The sequence below is a fragment of the Diabrotica virgifera genome, chromosome 8 (genome assembly GCF_917563875.1).
Source record: "Diabrotica virgifera virgifera chromosome 8, PGI_DIABVI_V3a".
Taxonomy (NCBI): Eukaryota; Metazoa; Arthropoda; class Insecta; order Coleoptera; family Chrysomelidae; genus Diabrotica; species Diabrotica virgifera.
Genome location: NC_065450.1, coordinates 97,174,994 through 97,194,208, shown reverse-complemented (window position 1 = coordinate 97,194,208; position 19,215 = coordinate 97,174,994). Strand labels below are relative to the sequence as shown.

The window sequence follows — 19,215 nt, the reverse complement described above, 5'->3', positions numbered from 1 at the left end:
TATGCAAGCCAAGATTTTGTTCATAACTATTGTTTTGTAGCAATTTTAGCATAAAAATTTGATCGGTTGTTGCTCTTCCCTGTCTGAAACCAGCCTGGTATTCTCCTATTATTTCTGATTCATAGGTTTTTATTCTGGTTCTTATGATTTTTGCCAATAGCTTATATACCACTTCTAACAGTGCGATTCCTCTGTAATTTTCACAGATGGTTTTATCACCTTTCTTGTGAATTGGGCAGATAATTGCTGTGTTCCATTGCTCTGGCATTTTTTCGTTTTCCCATATTTTCTTTATTAGTCGAGCTATCTTTTGCTGCAGTATATTTCTGCAATAGAGAAAATATCAATACCTTATATATTATATAAAAGGACTATCCGAGAAACTTATGCCCGGTTGCACCAACAGATCTTAAGCTTAAGTCGAGAATATCATAAGAATTAATATAATATAGTTGTAATATATTACAATAAGAATACCATAATATAATAAGAGATATAATTGATAATAAGGTAAGAATCTAAAATTATGGTGCAACTCAAGTGATGCTCAAGGAGGCCCTATTTATAAGTAGAGCTTAGCTAATCTGCAACTTAAGATCTGTTGGTGCAACCAGGCATTAAAGCAATAGGAAATAAATTCAACGTTTCAACAACATTCAAAACAACAAACACATTGAGATCTATTCTATCTAAAACTAAACCTAACAATGAACAAGAAAGAACAAAGAATTGCATTTATTAAATACCTTGTGAATGCGAACAATTTTATTTAGGTGAAACATCAAGACCATTAAACGTTAGAATAAGTGAACATCAGTCTTATATTAAAAATAGAGAATTTGATAGATCTCAAATATGTCAACACGCATGGGATAATGAGCATAGAGTTCAATGGAGAAGTTCAAGTATAGTCCTGAAAGAATCAGAGAGAAAAATCAAATAACCGGCTCTAATTATGCTAAATGAAACCAATTGTGTCGCAAATTCCTCGGTAGAATGCAGTAGAATGTGGTTACCCATACTGAAAGAGGAAGTCAATAGAAAGAAAATACCACGATTAGTAAGTCAATAACATATCGAGTTAGTACAAATTTTATATTTTAGTATTACTTATTGTATTATTAATATTATTTATAATTTTAACATATTAAAGTCAGAGTATCACGAGGTTTTTTTCCTGGTTTTCCCTCGTGATTTACTATGGAATCTCTAACGCGAGAATTTTACTGTCATCGTTGCATTTGATTGTCTTTTTAAAGACAGATCACATGCTATGATATTTTTTTGTGACTATTCTTGAGTTGGGATTGATTTCATGTAATTGAATGAACTATCTTTTAGTAAAGTCGTCCCAGGAAGAAACTCTACGTTATACGAATAATATACGTCTGAAATGCCAATATAAATGAGTCAGATTAAATAAATTATTAGAAGAATTTTTTTACTTAGCAACAACATTTTTGATTATTTTAGTAGTATTTTGTATTTTGACAACGAAACCCGATTTGGGCTTCGAAACGTTAATAAAATCATTTTTTTGGTAAAATTGTGGCTTATTTCCCATTAAAATAGTTGATTATAAAAATGAGACAAGGAAATAGCTTCACCTCCATTCCATATGATAACACAGAAAATACATAACATCTCAGTATTCGTACTTTGAGTTGCAGACTCAGATCATTGTTGCAAAGTACTTTTCACATGTTATTGCATGTTGATCGGGCTTTTACTATACGTGATTTGATATGTGTATAATCATTGTTTTCGGTTACGATTGTTCCCATGCATGTATATCTGTCCACCTTAACGTCTATTGTGGTTGTGTCTTTGCAATGGTGATAGATTTCGTCTTTTTGATTTTTAAAGTAAGCCCAGCCTCTTCACTGCTCACTACAATCTTATTCAGCAGAATCTGCAATTCTTCAACCGACTCTGCGATTACTAACGTATCATCGGCGTATCTAATGTTATTTATAGGTTCTCCGTTGACTTTAATTCCAGTTGATGTTTCCTTAAGTGCTTTCTGAACTGTCTCTTCTGAATATAGGTTAAAGAGAGCGGAGAAAGTGTGCATCCCAGCCCTACCCCTCGTATTTCTGTTTCTTCTGATAGTTCGTTGCCAACCTTTACAGATGCAACTGATGCAAGTAAAGGTTTCATATTCTTCTAATATCTTTTATATCCAGATTTTTATCTTGAAGTATAATGTAGGAGACGTTTATGTAGAACTTTGTCCTACAAACAATCATAAAAACATACAATTGTATACATTCAACAAAAATAAATTAATTAATTGGGTTTAATCACCTAACATAAAGTTATTATTAGGCAGTATATTTAATCAGCCTAGTTAGGTGTATAAGTAATAAACCAAGTTACATTATTTTATATATTACCTTATATTTATATAAAAAGTTCAATGTTCCACGAAGTAATATAAACAGAAATAAGCTGTGAAATACAATTATTTATTTATTTAAATCAACAGATAAACCATGTATATTCTCCGTATAAATACTGAAAAATTGGTAGAAACAAAGAAAGAAAGAAAATTCAGAATGGAAAAAGTGTTGTTTGTGCTGATGGCACTGTGCTTGTGTCAAGGCAGTTTAGGCCAACTCTGTCGTAAGTAAAAACTTAAAATCGCTAGCTATGTTCCCCAGTTAATCTGGAAAAAATCATCAATTTGACGTAAAAATGTTATACAGGCTTTTGAAGGTGCTAAACGGTAGATGAGGGCTAACAGATGATAATTCCGTGAAGACGTAAAGCTAATAAAATGTTGCTTTGATTTTTTTAAACAACTATAAAGAGTGAAAAAAATCATTTTTTATCTAGAAAACCTTTCTTGTGCATTTTAGCGAAAAAGATGTTTCAAATAAATGTTGTAGATCTTAAAAACTTCTTTAAAATTGCTAGATAATTGCAAAAAACCCTTAATTTTGCACTAAATTATAAATGTTAACAACTTTATTTTTTGCATAACTGCATCTAATATAACTACTTGAAATTATGTCAAATAATGAGTTATTCAAGTGTGCTAAATTTTAACCAGATGAACTAAATAGTTTATAGTAATTCAATTTGTTTACCCCAGAGAGCAATTGTTTAAACAACTCTACTTGCCGACACAGTGACTCTAGGAGTATTTGGCAGATCGCAGTCAACCCTCTATAAATATTTTTAAATAAATAATAAATTAATTTATTATAACAAAACTAAAGCATTTTTGGCATTTAGTAATGCGTTAGGTTAGTGGCTCTACTCGAGTTACTTCGGATTACAAAAAATGAAGAATATTGCTCTATGGGAAGCCGAGAAAATACTTTTTTAACGTATACTGCTTTTTAACTTTCTATTTTCTATTTTCTTTTTTATAGTTTTTGATTGGGATGTATTTTTGGTATTTTTCACGCGTAATAGCGATCGTTTTTATTATTTTAATACATATTTATTAGTCTCTGAGATATGCAAATTTGTATGTATGTAAAAAGAGGACTGAAATAAAAAGGTAATGGTTCAAAGATTATCATCCCATTGTTTATAACATCTTGCAAATGCCGGTCAACTTTGACCGGTTGTATCTCAGGAACCACTTCTTGCAATTCAACTTTTTTCAATACCATTTTCGTAATTCAATTTAATCGAATAGTTGCCGAGATAGTCTAATTGTTTATAAGCTAAAAAGTTAGATATTTTTCAAACGGTTTTTTAAATAACAATTTTAAGAAAATGCTGAAATGTTTCTAATTATCTTAAAGCCGAAGCCTCAAAGAGTTGACTGCGATCTGCCAAATACCTCTAGCTAGAGTCACTGTTACAAAAACTTGAATAACTTGAATAACTCTTTGGTCGATCTGGTTGAAATTTAGAACACTTAAATAATTCATTAATTGGCATAATATCAAGTAGTTATATTAGATGTCATGTAAAAAATGAAGTTATTAGCACATAACTTAGTGCAAAATTAATTCTTTGCAATTATCTCGGTCAATTGTTTATTTATTTCAATTTACAAACTAAAAAATTTAGGAACTTTTGAAGATCTACAACATTTATTTGAAACATTTTCTTTAAAATGCACAAAAAACGTTTTATAGATAAAAAAATTATTTAATTGGTTCACTCTTTATAGTTGTTTACACAAACAATTAAAGCCATTATTTTCGTTTTTCCCCATTGACTGGGGTATTTAACAAAATTGACAAAATGCAATAAACACAACACATCATGAGATTAGAGCGTATTTTTTTTTTAATTTTGACTAACAACATTCATAGACCGGGAGATATACAGAAGTTCAGCCACGATTTTCTAAGTCCTGCCTTTTGCAATAGTGGAAGTGTAGACGAGGTACTTACAATTTGTGGAAATATCCACAAATTTCCTGCGACATCTTCCTGTAAAAATTAGATTTTTCCAAAAAATAAAAATAGGGTTTTGCGATGAATTTCTGAGTACTGCCATATTCGTGAAATGACAGGATACTATTAGTCTAAGAGCTAGTGAACCTTTTGACTAACGGTCGTCCTGTAAGGCTAGAAATTTGTAGAGTGATAATTCATAGCACACCAAAGCTAAAAACCATGACCTGGCAGGCCTCAGCGGTGCACGTGTATCTACCAGGTGAATCGAAAAGTGCAAATTTAGGGGGTAACATAAACTTTCTCCTGTAAGGTTTAAATTTAAGTATGTGTTTGAGTAAGTCATTTAAAAGAAATGTGTAAAATGACAGGCGATTCTGAAGAGCATAAGACCTTGCCAGGCGAGGGGAAAGATTAGGGGTTTTTCCTAAATTTATTTTTTTTTGCATCGAACAATTTTTTTTTAAGTTTTTTTAATCATTCCAAACAGAAAAGGTCTTTGGTGATTTTTCTCTTAAGTTAATAGTTTTTGTTATATAAGCGATTGAAAATTTTGAAAATTGCGAAATCGACCATTTTTAACCCCAAATCGGATATTTATCTAAAAATCTCAAAGTTGCCAAGGTAGGTAGATATTCTTTAAACATTGATTGATGAAATCCCAAAGAGTTTTTTGCAATACAATATCGGAAACCCCTTTGTTTTTTAATTGCTAATCAAGCGGACGCTTCACTGTAGTATAAGTGAGGACGTTTGAGTTGGCATAAATTCATTATCTCGAGAATTGGCAAATTTCAAGAGCAATCTTCAGACAGGTCGATTTTTATTTTTAAATTAGGACTTTTTGGCATATATATAATACTAGTGACGTCATCCATCTGAGCGTAATGACGTAATCGATGATTTTTTTAAATGAGAGTAGGGGTTGTGTGATAGCTCATTTGAAAGGTTATTTAATTCTCTATTCACTAATATAAACAATAACATAATTATTTATACAGGGTGTACAAAAAATTTTTTTTATTAAATTAACTTTGATTAAATTTGACAAATAGAAAAAAAAATTTTTTTTGTACACCCTGTATAAATAATTATGTTAATGTTTATATTACTGAATAGAGAATTAAATAACCTTTCAAATGAGCTATCACACAACACCTACTCTTATTTAAAAAAATAATCGATTACGTCATCACGCCCAGATGGATGACGTCACTAGTATTATATATATACCAAAAAGTCCTAATTCAAAAATAAAAATCGACCTGTCTGAGGATTTCTCTTCAAATTTGCCCATTCTCGAGATAATGAATTTATGCAAGCTCAAACGTCCTCAATTATACTACAGTGTAGCGCCCGCTTGATTAGCAATTAAAAAAACAAAGCGGTTTTCGTTATTTTATTGCAAAAAACTCTTCGGGATTTCATCAATCAATGTTTAAGGAATATCTGCGTACCTTGCCAATATTGAAATTTTTAGATAAATGTCCGATTTGGGTTAAAAATGGCCGATTTCGCAATTTTCAAAATTTTCAATCGCTTATATAACAAAAACTATTAACTTAAGAGAAAAATAACTAAGGACCTTTTCTGTTTGGAATGATTCAAAAAGCCTAAAAAAATTTGTTCGATGCAAAAAGAATAATTTTAATAAAAACCCCTAATCTTTCCCCTCGCCTGGCAAGGTCTTATGCTCTTCAGAATCGCCTGTCATTGTACACATTTCTTCTAAATGACTTACTCAAACACATACTTAAATTTAAACCTTACAGGAGAAAGTTTATTTTACCCCCTAAATTTGCACTTTTCGATTCACCTGGTAGATACACGTGCACCGCTGAGGCCTGCCAGGTCATGGTTTTTAGCTTTGGTGTGCTATGAATTATCACTCTACAAATTTTTAGCCTTACAGGACGACCGTTAGTCAAAAGGTTCACTAGCTCTTAGACTATATGGATTTTATGAAGAAAATTTTTTGGGCAGGAGAGATGCAAACGGACTAACGGAGTATATATGTATACAAAAATGTAAGGAAAATATTGAAATTTTCATGATTTTCTGGGTCCTGCCAACTAAATAAATTAAACATATTTATTTCAAAATGATCAAAAAAAAATGTTGGCATGACGTCTCCTACTGTTTAAGTATACTTGTCCCTTGGAAAATTATGCGCAAAACTTTTACACTAATTCCGTGACTTTCTGAGTCCTGCCTTTAAAAAGTTATAATACTCAAATGCAGTCAATACTTTTTCGGTACCCGGCAGGAAGGTTAAACGGTTTTTGTAAGACGGCAGGAGTCCTAGATTTGTAAGAAAATTTGTGAAAAATTCCACGATGTTCTGAGTCATGCCATTTTGCATATGTTTCAAGAATCTTAATATAAGTATATTTACAAAGTGGCAGGATGGTTTTATAGTTATTTCGTATACAGGGTGGGGCATTAGTGTGACAAAGTCCAATTACTCGTTTGTCGTAAGAGATACGAAAAAAAGTTATTTAGGTAAAACGTGGGGCAAAGAGAGGATCATAATCTAAAAATATTTTCTAATATACAGGGCTACCCGTATTGACAGGGTGACACAAACTTATGTTTTTTTTAATGGAACACTCTGTATATAATTTTAAGATTCCTAAGATAATTTTTAGACAATTTAACACAATTCACATAATCCAAAAACGTTTCCTAAGGGAGCTAGAGCTCTTTGAAGATGGCGCCTTGTAATTAGATTTTTTTATCTCCAGAACGCTTCCATTTCGATAGACAAAAACTGGTCCGCCTTTTTATCTTCCAGAGATAAATCGATTCCATCAATTGCGAATCTCTGGTACCGGTCATAGGAGTCCGTTTTGAGTAGGGCAACGGTTATTTTATAGCATAACTTTTTTGTCTTTAACTTTTAAGCATTTTTGACACTATATTATTAAATTGTGAGGTATTCTAGTACTAAACGGTACTCTTGCTTTAAGTCGGTAGGATGCACCGTTTTCTAAAAAAATCAATTTCAAAATTTTTCGTATTTTGAATTTAAGAAAAATTTGAAAAAAATAAAAAAAAAACGGTGTATTTACCGACTTAAAGCAAGAATAACTTTTAGTACTAGAATACCTCATAATTTAATACTCTACTGTCAAAAATGCTTAACAATTAAAGCAAGTTATGAGATTTCGTTGATCTACCCAAGACGGACGCCTATGACCGATACTACAAATTGACAATTGATAAAATATTCATCTCTGGAAGAGAAATAAACTTACCAGTTTTTGTTTTTCTAAATAGATTTTTTTTTATTTTTGTTTCAAATTCAAAAACCGAAAAATTTTCCAAATCGATTTTTCTAGAACACGGCGTATCCTACCGACTTAAAGCATGATACCTTTTAGTACAAGAATACCCCATAGTTTAATAATCCAGTGTCAAAAATGCTTAAAAGTTAAACACAGAAAAGTTATGCGATAAAATATCCGTTTCCCTACCCTAAACGGACGCCTATGACCGGTACTAAAAATTGACAAATGATGAAATTGATTTATCTCTGGAAGATAAATAGGTGTACCAGTTTTCGTTTTTCTTAATAGAAGTGTTCTGGAGCTATTTAAAAAAAACTAATTAGAATACGCCATCTTTAAAGAGCTCTAGCTTTCTTGGGAAGCATTTTCGGACGAGGTGAATTGAGTTAAATTTTCTTAAAATTATCAGTAGTAATTGCACAAGAGCTCTAAAATTATTGAATTTTTCCCGAGTGACACTTTGACAGTTTTAATTTCACGAGCCGAAGGCGAGTAATTTTAGAGATCGAGTGCAATTTGTTGCGATTATTTCATGAATAAAACTGTTCAAAACCAAAATTTTATTGTAATTTATTTATGTAAGTACAAATTAGTACAAATAAACAAACAGTTGTTATAAATATTAATTTGATGGTTGAAAGTCATCACTTTTAAAATTTTAAAACATTAATTGTCATTAATGTCACTGAATGTATTTTTTCCTAGCAACGAAGGGCATCTAACGTAATATACTTGACGACGGGAAATTATCAAAAATTATCGATTTAATTTAGATTTCTGTAGCTTTCTATTGGTCAGAATCTCCTATGAATGAAATAATCAAAAATTATCAGTCTATTTAGATTTCCGTAGCTTTCTATTGGTCAGAATCTCCTATGAATGATATAATCTGAGGAATCTCCGGGCTTCGATTGTTAGAAGAGTTTCTGGACACCCTGTATAATAGGTACAATCCCTACTATAACCAATTAATTGTAAAATTATTGATTTTCTTTCTATTACTTTTATTACGTTTACTTAGATACAAATATGATCTAATCGCTTAAAATAAATAGGTTACAGTTTGGTATTAGATTAGAAAGGTGTGTAAAAATCCGAGACATTACTCAGGAAAATAATATTTTTCTATGGATGCTATACAATGTGCAACTTCTCTCACTACTTACATACATTCAAAACGAACAATTTCTCAGGGTGTGAGAAAAGTTGGCCATTGCAGTGAGAAATATTTTTTCTCACGGGTTCCATACGTAGAATCGGGGTTTCCATGGTAACATGCACAATAAAAACACAAATATTTTTGTCAAATAAAATGTGTCAAATCAAAACTTACCAGGAATTACTTTAAAACTGTTCAAATATAACTGGTAACTATAAATTTAAATAAATAAAACGCATAAAAATATTCAAAATATTAAATACCTACATATGTGTATGATATATTATATTTTATTTTAATTTTGGCATATAATCTACATAAGAGCACCTAAATTATTTCATTTTGAAGTTTGAACTCTTGGCAAAAACGCATCCATAGAAAAAGTACAGTCTACAACACGTGAGAAAATGACACATTTCTCCCTCGCTTGATTTGCGGCCCTCGCCTCGTACCTCGGCTCATGCCAACAAACTTCTGCGCTCGTGAGAAATTTTTCTCTCTTGTTGTACAATATACTAGTAATAACGTACGATTCTTTTAACGATATAAAAATTAATTTTTATGTATTAAATATCTTTCGGTTATCCTGCCACGTTGTAAACGGTTTTAGATTAGTGTTTTTTAAGCATACTTGACATGGCATGACTCAGAAAATTGTGGTGATATGAATATGTTTGTATAACAACCGGCAAAAATTTTACTGACTTAAAATTTTATTTTTATATACGAAATAACTACACAACCATCCTGCCTCCTTGTAAATAGCTTTATATTCACATTCTTGAGATATGTCCAAAATGGCATGACTCAGAAAATCGTGTAACTTTCCACGAATCTTCTTACACATTTTAACTATGTGTAGTAAAAAAGGTGTAACTAAACATCCTGCCATTTTGAATAATGTATACTTAAATTATTTATTTTATAATACAATTTATTTTATGACTTAGAAAATCACGGAACCAGGGTGAAAATTTTCCACAGAATTTTCCAAGCGACAAATGCAGTTAAACATTAGGAGACGGCATGCCAACATTTTTTTCGATCATTTTCAAATAATTATGTTTAATTTATTAAGTTGGCAGGACTCAGAAAATTATGAAAATTTCATTATTTTCATTACATGTTCGTATATCCATATACACTCTTAGTTCTTTTGCAACCTTCCTGCCCAAAAAATTTTCTTCATAAAATTGACAGTATCCTGTCATTCTATGGATATGGCAGGACTCAGAAATTCATCGCAACTCCCCATTTTTTTCCTCATGGAAAATCTAATTTTCACAGGAAAATGTCACAGGAAACCCGTGGCTTTTTTCATAAATTGTAACCTTTTCTAACCTTCCAGTATTGCAAATGGCAGGACTTAGAAAATCGTGGATGAAGTTCTGTTAATATCTCCCGGTATATCTGAAGAGAACAAAAAATATAGCACCTACAAAAATTACGGGAACAATTACATAAGCCGTACGTTTGTATATTGGTACAACTTTGGTTATAGGATTATCCCGGTTTGAGGAATAGAAATTTGAGGCCCCGAAGCGTTTCTACTAGCCATCAATTATCGGTTATTAGAATATCCCGGTTATAAGAATAATTTTACTTGGCAGGAAGGCTACTCTAATAAGCGGGTTCGACTGTATAACTACTAATATATTACTTCTTGTTAAATAGATTCTAAATTTTGACATAGATTAATAATTATACTGGTATAAGGTTTTCCATAAGTTCTCAATTATTGGTTTTTATAAGGATAGAGTTTTTTCCTAGAGGAGAAAAAACTTTATTTTGTGTTCTCTTTTATTTGTTCTCTATTTCTTAAAAAACAGTATCTTTTATTTTGTTGTTGACCCTGAAATGTTTAGACTGAATTATTAATGTTAAGTTACTGGTTTGTCAAGCTACTTTTCGATCTATCTATCTCAATCACAAGAGTGTTTCTCTAAACAGCTCAACAGAGTTACAATTATTGTACCATTGTCTCAATTTGTTTAACCAAGATATACGTCGTCCGCCTATGGTTCGTCTGAACAGTATCTTTCCCGGTATAATGGTCTGCAGCAACGCAAATCTCTCACCTCTCATGACATGTCCCAGATACTTCTTCTTCTACGACACTACAGCCCAAATTGAGCCTCGGCCTCCTTTATTTTTTGCCTCCACCCATGCTTGTCTGTGGCTGCTCTTCTCCATAAACGGACTCATAAAAGGGCTTGTGAGTCGCTGTTTACTGTGTCTTCCCAGCGTTTTCTTGGCTTTCCAACCGGTCTCTTTCCCTGCATTCTAGCATTCAGTGCTCTTTTTGGTAGCCTATCATCTCCCATTCTTATCACATGTCTGGCCAATTGCAATCTTTGTATTCTAATGAAGTCTGACAGGGGTGCTTCCTTATAAAGTTGATAAAGTTCGTTGTTGTATCGACTTCTGAAGATTCCGTTTTCCCTCATAGGTCCTAGTAGTCTCCTCAGTACTTTCCTTTCGAATATGTCGAGTTTGTTTTTGGATGTTTCTTTCAGGACCCAAGCATCACTGTCATAGGATGGTATTGGTCGAATTAAAGTTTTATAGATTCTCATCTTTGTATTTCGGTGGACACTTTTAGACCGAAATATATGGGAGAGTGCAAAATAAGCTCTGTTTGCCTGCGTTATTCTCCTCCGTATTTCTCTGTCTTCTGATCCGTCGGCATATATTTCTACTCCCAGGTATGTAAACTTTCCAACCGTTTCTATGTCATCTTCATGTATAATGTTTTGTGGGACTATATTTCTTCTCGTCTGAGTCATTATTTTTGTTTTTTCTGTGTTAATTTACAGACCTAGCATTTTTGTTTGTGTTTTTAACTCTGCGTATCTTTCCTGTGCTCCTGTTGATGTTAGAAAGAACGTAACAATTAATGAATACAATTTTGAAGTCGTCGAAGAATTTAAGTACCTGGGAGCGATCATAACATCTGAAAATAACTATGAAAAGGACGTGGCAGCCAGGATCATTGCAGGAAACAGGGCATATTACTCATTAAGGACCCTACTTCAATCAAAAATACTCTCAAGACCAGCAAAAATAAGAGTATATAAGACAATAATTCGTCCCACAATAACGTATGGAAGCGAAACATGGACTCTGAATCAGCGGGAAACAGCAAAATTACTGGTACTTGAAAGAAAGATACTGCGGACTATCTATGGGCCTTGCAGAGAAGAGACAACAGGAGAATGGAGAAGAAGACACAATGATGAACTCCAGACAATATACGGAGATGAAAACATAGTACGCTACATTAAAGCAAACAGAATACGATGGGCGGGTCACGTACTAAGATCAAGTGACGAAAGACTTCTAAACGCCACATTCTGGGAAAGGCCCGATGGAAAAAGGTCAGTTGGTCGCCCAAGAAAGAGATGGAAGGACGCAGTAGCCAGTGATCTACGCAAAATGGGAGTACAGCAATGGGAAATAGCTGCTCAGAACCGACAACAATGGAGGGAAATAGTAAACGCGGCACAGACTCACATAGAGTTGCTTTCCCAGCTGAAACCGCTGTTTAATAGGTGCCGATACACTTATTCTAAAGCGAAAACCGAAGTAACTCATTTTATACAAATTTTTCAGTTACGAGGTCCTGCCTTTCCGCCGTCGATAAGCGGCCAGTTGAACCGTTTGGTTGGTCAGTAGGTTTCCTCGTCCAGTTTGCATTTGCCTAACCGCATAATCCCGTGCCAGGTTAAACAATGTTGGTGCCAGCCCATCTCCCTGCTTTAGTCCCTGCGAAATTTGTCCCAGATACTGCCATTTTCTTATTTTAATAGTTGTATTTAGTATCTCCTTTTCCTTGTTCATTATTTTTAAAACTTCGTTGTTTGTAACCTTTTGACCCCTCATTTTTAAAATTCTTCTATAGTCCACACCTCAAACGCTTCTATTCTGTCATTTATAATATTTTAGGGTCCAAGTCTCCCTTCAATATCATAACACAGAAAATACATAACACCTCAGTATTCGTACTTCATTGCTTGCAAAGTACTTTTCATATTATTGCATATAATTGAATCTTGATCGGGCTTCTCCTATAAGTGATTTGATCTCCTGTATATAATCGTTGTTTTCGGTTACGATTGTTCCCAAGTATGTATTATGTCCACCTTTTGAACGAGTTCGTCCCTAATCCATAACGTCTCTTGTTGATGTGTCTTTGCAATGGTCATGCATTTCGTCTTTTTGATATTTAAGGTAAGTTCGGCCCCTTCGCTACTATCTACAATATTATTCATCAGAACCTGCAATTCTTCAACCGACTCTGCGATAACTAACGTATCATCGGCGTATCTGATGTCAGTTATAGGTTCCCGTTGGCTTTAATTCCTTGATGTTTCCTTTAGGGCTTTCTAAACTATCTCTTCTAAATATAGGTTAAAGAGGAACGGACAAAGTATGCATCCCTGTCTTACCCCTCGTATTTCTGTTTATTCTGATAGTTCGTTGCCAGCCTTTACATATGCAACTTTATTAAAGTAAAGGTTTGATATTATTCTAATACCTTTCATATCCAGATTTTTATCTTGAACTAGCTGTAGAAGGCGATTATGTAGGACTTTATCGTACATAAACATAAAAACATAGTGGAGTTAAAAAGGGATATCAAATGAAATGGTGTGCCAACTTATCAATCCGGATATCAGGTGAATAACCATATGTCTTATCAACCATATTTTTGTCCTACGTCAATGTCACAGCCCCAAACGGGTTACCTTGATCAAAATCAACAGGCCATATATCAGCAAATGCCAGGCTCATCTACCCAAATGCAACCAATTTTTCACAACCCACAATATTTTTCACAACCAAATCCTTTACCTCTCCCCCCACACTTAGTATATCAAAATTCACAAAATCCACACGTAGTCCAACACATGAATGAACAAGCAGCTCCTAACTCTGAATCTGAAGATAAATGGGACACAGTAACAAATAAAAAAAGAATAAGAAGTCCCGAAGTGGAAATATCCAGGAAACAAACAAAATTAAGTGATTAATTGCTGCAAAAGCCACTAGAAACAAAAAACTCGTATAGTATGCTTACAGAAGAAAAGAAAGCAAAGACGAAGCAAAAGATCAAGAAAACGATACTAAACATGTACCCAAGCCCCACCGATAACCATCTATAATGTAGGTGTTGTCCAACACATTCATGACCTACTTAAACAAACCACAGGAGATAAATACACGATTAAAACCATTAGTTATGAAGCAGTAAAAGTTCAAGTCCTTGAGGCAGAACATTTTAAAACACTGATCACTGAACTTGATAAAAGGAATACACAATACCATACTTTTAGGCCAAAAAGCGAAAAAACATTCAGGTTTGTCATAAAAGGACTGCATCATGGTACAGATACTGATGACATAAAGGCAAATCTAGCAGCACAAGGACACGAAGCAGTGAACATTCACAATATAAAACATTATGTATCAAAACCCTTGCCAATGTTTTTCATTGATATCGTATCGAAGGAAAACAACAAAGAAGTTTAAAAAATAGAAAAATTAGGAAACAATATCATCAAATGCGAACCTCCTCGTACGAAAAGAACAATCCCCCAGTGTACAACATGCCAAGACTACGGACACACCAAAACATACTGCCGCAAAGTACACAAATGCGTAAAATGTACAGGTAATCACGAAACAAAAGATTGTCCTCGAAAATCACGTGATGACAAAGTAAAATGTGTCAATTGTAACGGTGACCACCCGGCTAACTATAGGGGATGCCAAGTTCACATTCAACTACAGCAGAAGCTATATCCTACACTAAGAGAGAAAAGAATTATGCAACCACATATCCAAACAAATAATACTCAACAAATACAACCTGACTTAACCTATGCTCAAATAGTCAACAAAAATCAACCACAGTGTAGCTACAACAACCAAAGAATACCAGGACCTAACCAACCTAATAACAACTTAGCCAAGCTGGAAGAAATTATGCAAAAACTCATGGAGCAAATGGGCACAATGCTCAATTTGCTTACTACTGTCATCAATAAGATCGCTTAATGGCTTCACAACTAAAATATAAAATAGTAGTCTGGAACGCAAATGGCCTTTATCAACGGGCCAAAGAACTCAAAACATTCATACTTAATCAAAATATTGATATATTATTAATTTTTGAGACTCACTTTACAGAAAAACACTACATGCGGATTCCCAACTACAAATTGTATTATACAAATCACCCAGACGGTAGAGCTCACGGTGGAAGCGCCATGATTATACGTGATTCTATTAAACACTCCGAAATGGAAAAATATAACAAAGACTACCTGCAAGCAACCAGCTTAACAATTGAGGAAGCACACTGCCCAATAACAATATCTGCCTTATACTGCCCACCTAAACATGTCGTTAAAAAAGAACATTTCCTAGAATATTTCAACACTCTAGGGAACAAATTCATTGCAGGTGGAGATTATAATACAAAAAATCCGATGTGGGGTTCTAGACTAACAACATTAAGAGGCAGAGAATTAGCTAAAGCAATGGTAGAAAATAACCTGCAACAAATTTCTACGGGCGAACCAACTTATAGGCCGTCTGATTTAAACAAAATACCTGATGCCGTTGACTTCTGCATCACAAAAGGCATCGATACCAAAAAATGTAAAGTTGAATCATGCTTTGATTTGTCATCAGACCACTCACCGTTTATAATAACAATCTTCGAAAAAATATTAAACAAAGATCATCAACCAACTTTGCATAACACCAAGACTAACTGGTCTCAATTTAGAGAAAAACTAGACAGCCTGATCTCACTAAATCTGTCCTTGAAAAATGAACTTCAACTAGAATCAGCTGTAGATAACCTAACAAAAAGCATACAAATTGCTGCATGGTACGCGACTCCCAGCTACGAACCATCTCCAAACAGAAATAATGCGTCTCCCACAATTAAACAAAATTTTTTAGAAAAACGACAATTACGTAAAAATTGGCAACAGTCAAGAACGGTAGAAAATAAGAAAACACTCAACAAAGCAACAAAGAAATTAAAGGAACTAATCCAAGAAGAAGAAAAACATGGAAATAAGAATATTTAGAAAATTTAACACCAACTGAAGCTACAGATTATTCACTCTGGAAAGCCACGAAAAAACTCAAACACGATTCAAACTCAAAAAGTATTCACGCCATACCCTTCTACAGTATCTACAGAGGAAGAAACAGAAGTAACCAGATTCCTAACAGCACCGTTTCAAATGGATCTGCCCCACACGAAATTTACAGTCAACCAAGTAAAACAAACAATAATAGATGAAATCAACATCAAAAAAGCCCCTGGATTTGACCTAATCTCTGGCAAGATTCTAAAAGAAGTCTCGGATAAGTGCAAAAAAACTAATCACCTTTATATTTAATGCAATTCTGCGCCTAAACTACTTCCCTAGTTCATGGAAAGTGGTACAAATCCTAATGATCCTTAAACCCGGAAAAAGACCGGAAAATGCATAGTCATACCGGCCTATAAGCCTTTTGCCTATGATTAGCAGTCTTTGAAAAAATGTACGTAAAAAGGTTGAAAACGATAATAGACGAAAATAAAATAATTCCAGAACATCACTTCGGTTTCCGAGACAAACACGGAACCATAGAACAAGTGCATAGGCTAGTCAACCAAATAAACAAGGATTTTAACGCCAAAAGATACTGTTCTGCTGCTTTCCTTGACATATCTCAGGCTTTTGACAAGGTATGGCACATAGGGCTACAAATAAAATTAAAAAAGCTCCTACCCTATCCTCACTTCCAGCTCTTAAAATCCTACATAGAAAATAAACACTTCCTTGTGAAGCACGGTAACGAGCACACTAAGATATATCCTATTCACTCAGGCATCCCACAAGGCAGCGTTCTCGGCCCAATTCTATATCTTTTATACACAGCGGACATTCCAACATCTGGTACAACTACAGTTGCAACGTATGCAGATGACACTGCTATCCTGGCATCCCACACAGATCCAACAACAGCATCAAGGAATCTTCAATCAAACCTAAATAGAATTCAGCAATGGATGAAAGTATGGCGCATCAAATCGAATGGAACTAAATCATTGCATGTAACATTCACGCTACGCAGAGAAACATGCCCCCCTGTATATATTGATAATTGTCTAATTCCTCAATCCGAGGACGCTAAATATCTTGGCATGTACTTGGACCGCCGTATAACTTGGAAAAAACATATTTTTACCAAACGAAAACAGCTTGGACTTAAATTGAGAAATATGTATTGGCTCATTGGACGCAATACCAAACTATCTTTGGATAACAAAATTTTACTCTACAAGTCCATCCTCAAGCCCATATGGACTTATGGGATTCAGCTATGGGGCACTGCTAGCGTCTCCAATACAAACATCTTACAGAGATTTCAAAACAAGGTGCTGCGTGCCATAGTCAATGCGCCATACTATGTATCCAACGAGGTGATTCAACACGACATCCCCCTAGAATCCGTGAAAGAAGCCATACAACGTTTTAGTGTCAAATACTGTGAACGAGTGTTAGTGCATCCTAATGCGTTTGCCAGACAATTAAATGTGCGGGACGTCTTTGAAGTGCGTAGACTAAAACGGCAACTGCCGTCTGACTTGACCAACTGAATGTAATCAAAAGTGTATTCAGACTGATAAAATTTTAGTTTTAGAATTGTAAAGAGGTTACTTACTGGAGTAACTCTCTACATGTCTGTATTTTTTACCATAACAAATGCTTAATGCCCAATGGGCAGATTGTTGTACTCAATGGAGTTTTTTGAATGAATCTCAATGAATTTTACAATTGTACCTATACTTTCAACAACAATAAATAAATTATTTGGGGTTAAGCACTTAACATAAAGTTATTATTAGGCAGTATATTTAATTAGCCTAGTTAGATGCATAAGTATTAAGCCAAGTTACATTACCTTATATATTACCTTATTATATTTAATTAAAAAGTTCATTCAACGAAGTAATATAAATAGAAATAAGCTGTGAAATACAATTATTTATTTATTTAAATCAACAGATAAAAATTTATTTCACCTATAAATACTAAAAAATTTCTAGAAATAAAGAAATTTCAGAATGGAAAAAGTGTTGTTTGTGCTGATCGCATTGTTGTGTCAAGGCAGTTTAGGCCAACTCATTCGTAAGTAAAAACTCAAATACACTACTATACTAAAACTAAAATAAAGATACACGAAATAAACAAACCAAGACACGTTGAATGTTACGAGGAGCACTACCGAATCATGATTTACAATGTATAAACTTTGTAAATCATAATTTGGGATTTACAACGTATATAGATTGTAAATCATGATTTGTGAGTGCTCCTTGTAACATGCAACGTGTCTTGGTTTGTTTATTTCAAGTGCATTTTTATTGTGATTTTAGTATAGGGAACCTCAGGAACCGTTTATAGTACAGCTTTGAGAAAAAAATATTTATAACAAAAGTTGCCTCGGGAAAAGCCTGGAAATTATTTTCATAATTGTAGGTCCACCGCTAGAGGGCGTAATTGAATATCAAAAATTAAAAAATCCAAATTTTACAAAATTTGCTTAATGAAAGGGCACTGGAAATCCAATCATCGTATTCTTCATAAAATTCTGCGCATATTTGATTTCACAAGTTTACGTCTACCTTTGCAAATAAGAGGTGGGGGTAAGTGGGAACCTTCTTACGAAAAAAGGCTGTAAGTCCGGTTCTGCTAAATAGAATTTTGCATACTCGGTCTTGTTGAAAACAGCTGTTTTTCGTCAATGTAAGAGTCTTATTTTCGAAATAGCCTAATAAGTAATATGCCAGCTAGTAGACGTTATTTGATTATTTTCGGAAATCTAGTTTTCTTTATAAAATATTAAATACAAGTATGCATTTTTAATCCTGTATTACAAAATTAGACCAAATTAGCAATTTAATACCGAAAACCGCATGTCGATACCTTTTTTCTATCTCGAGATATCTTAAGAAACGTGTAAATTTTAAACAACTGTTAATGTCACCGGTAAACAAAGTTAAGGAAAAGTAGTGTGCTATGGAAAAAACAAAGAAACATTTTCCAGATGTAAACGTATATAATTAATTAAAACAACAATAATACACAACACACTATAAAATAACAAAGAAATAAAAGCAACTACTTACTTAGTGACGACCTAAATGTTCAAATTGTTGCCAATCATTTTCGATGCAAGCATTTACTCTTTCAAGAGTAGATTGAACAGCAGTCTTAATTTCTGCTTTCGCAATGCTTTGAATGGCGTTTCGTATTCTCTAGATTCTAGAACATGTTTTCTCGAGTAGTGGGCCTAGCGGCAAAAATAAGATTTTTAATCCGTCCCC

General features: G+C 33.6%; 1 protein-coding gene across 7 annotated transcripts in view; it reads left to right on the top strand.

Moving 5' to 3' along the window:
• The first annotated feature begins 2,489 nt into the window (after positions 1–2,489).
• Positions 2,490–19,215, top strand: part of LOC126890477 (protein draper-like) — a 110,805-nt gene continuing 94,079 nt past the window's right edge. For 6 of the 7 annotated variants that reach the window (XM_050659458.1, XM_050659455.1, XM_050659456.1 and 3 more), the window contains exon 1: positions 2,490–2,625. In XM_050659458.1, coding sequence (XP_050515415.1) covers positions 2,496–2,625 — 130 coding nt within the window. In that variant the 5' untranslated portion in view covers positions 2,490–2,495. Of the gene's footprint in view, positions 2,626–17,947; positions 18,017–19,215 lie in introns of those variants that run through there. The other variant, XM_050659457.1, reaches the window with a different exon arrangement.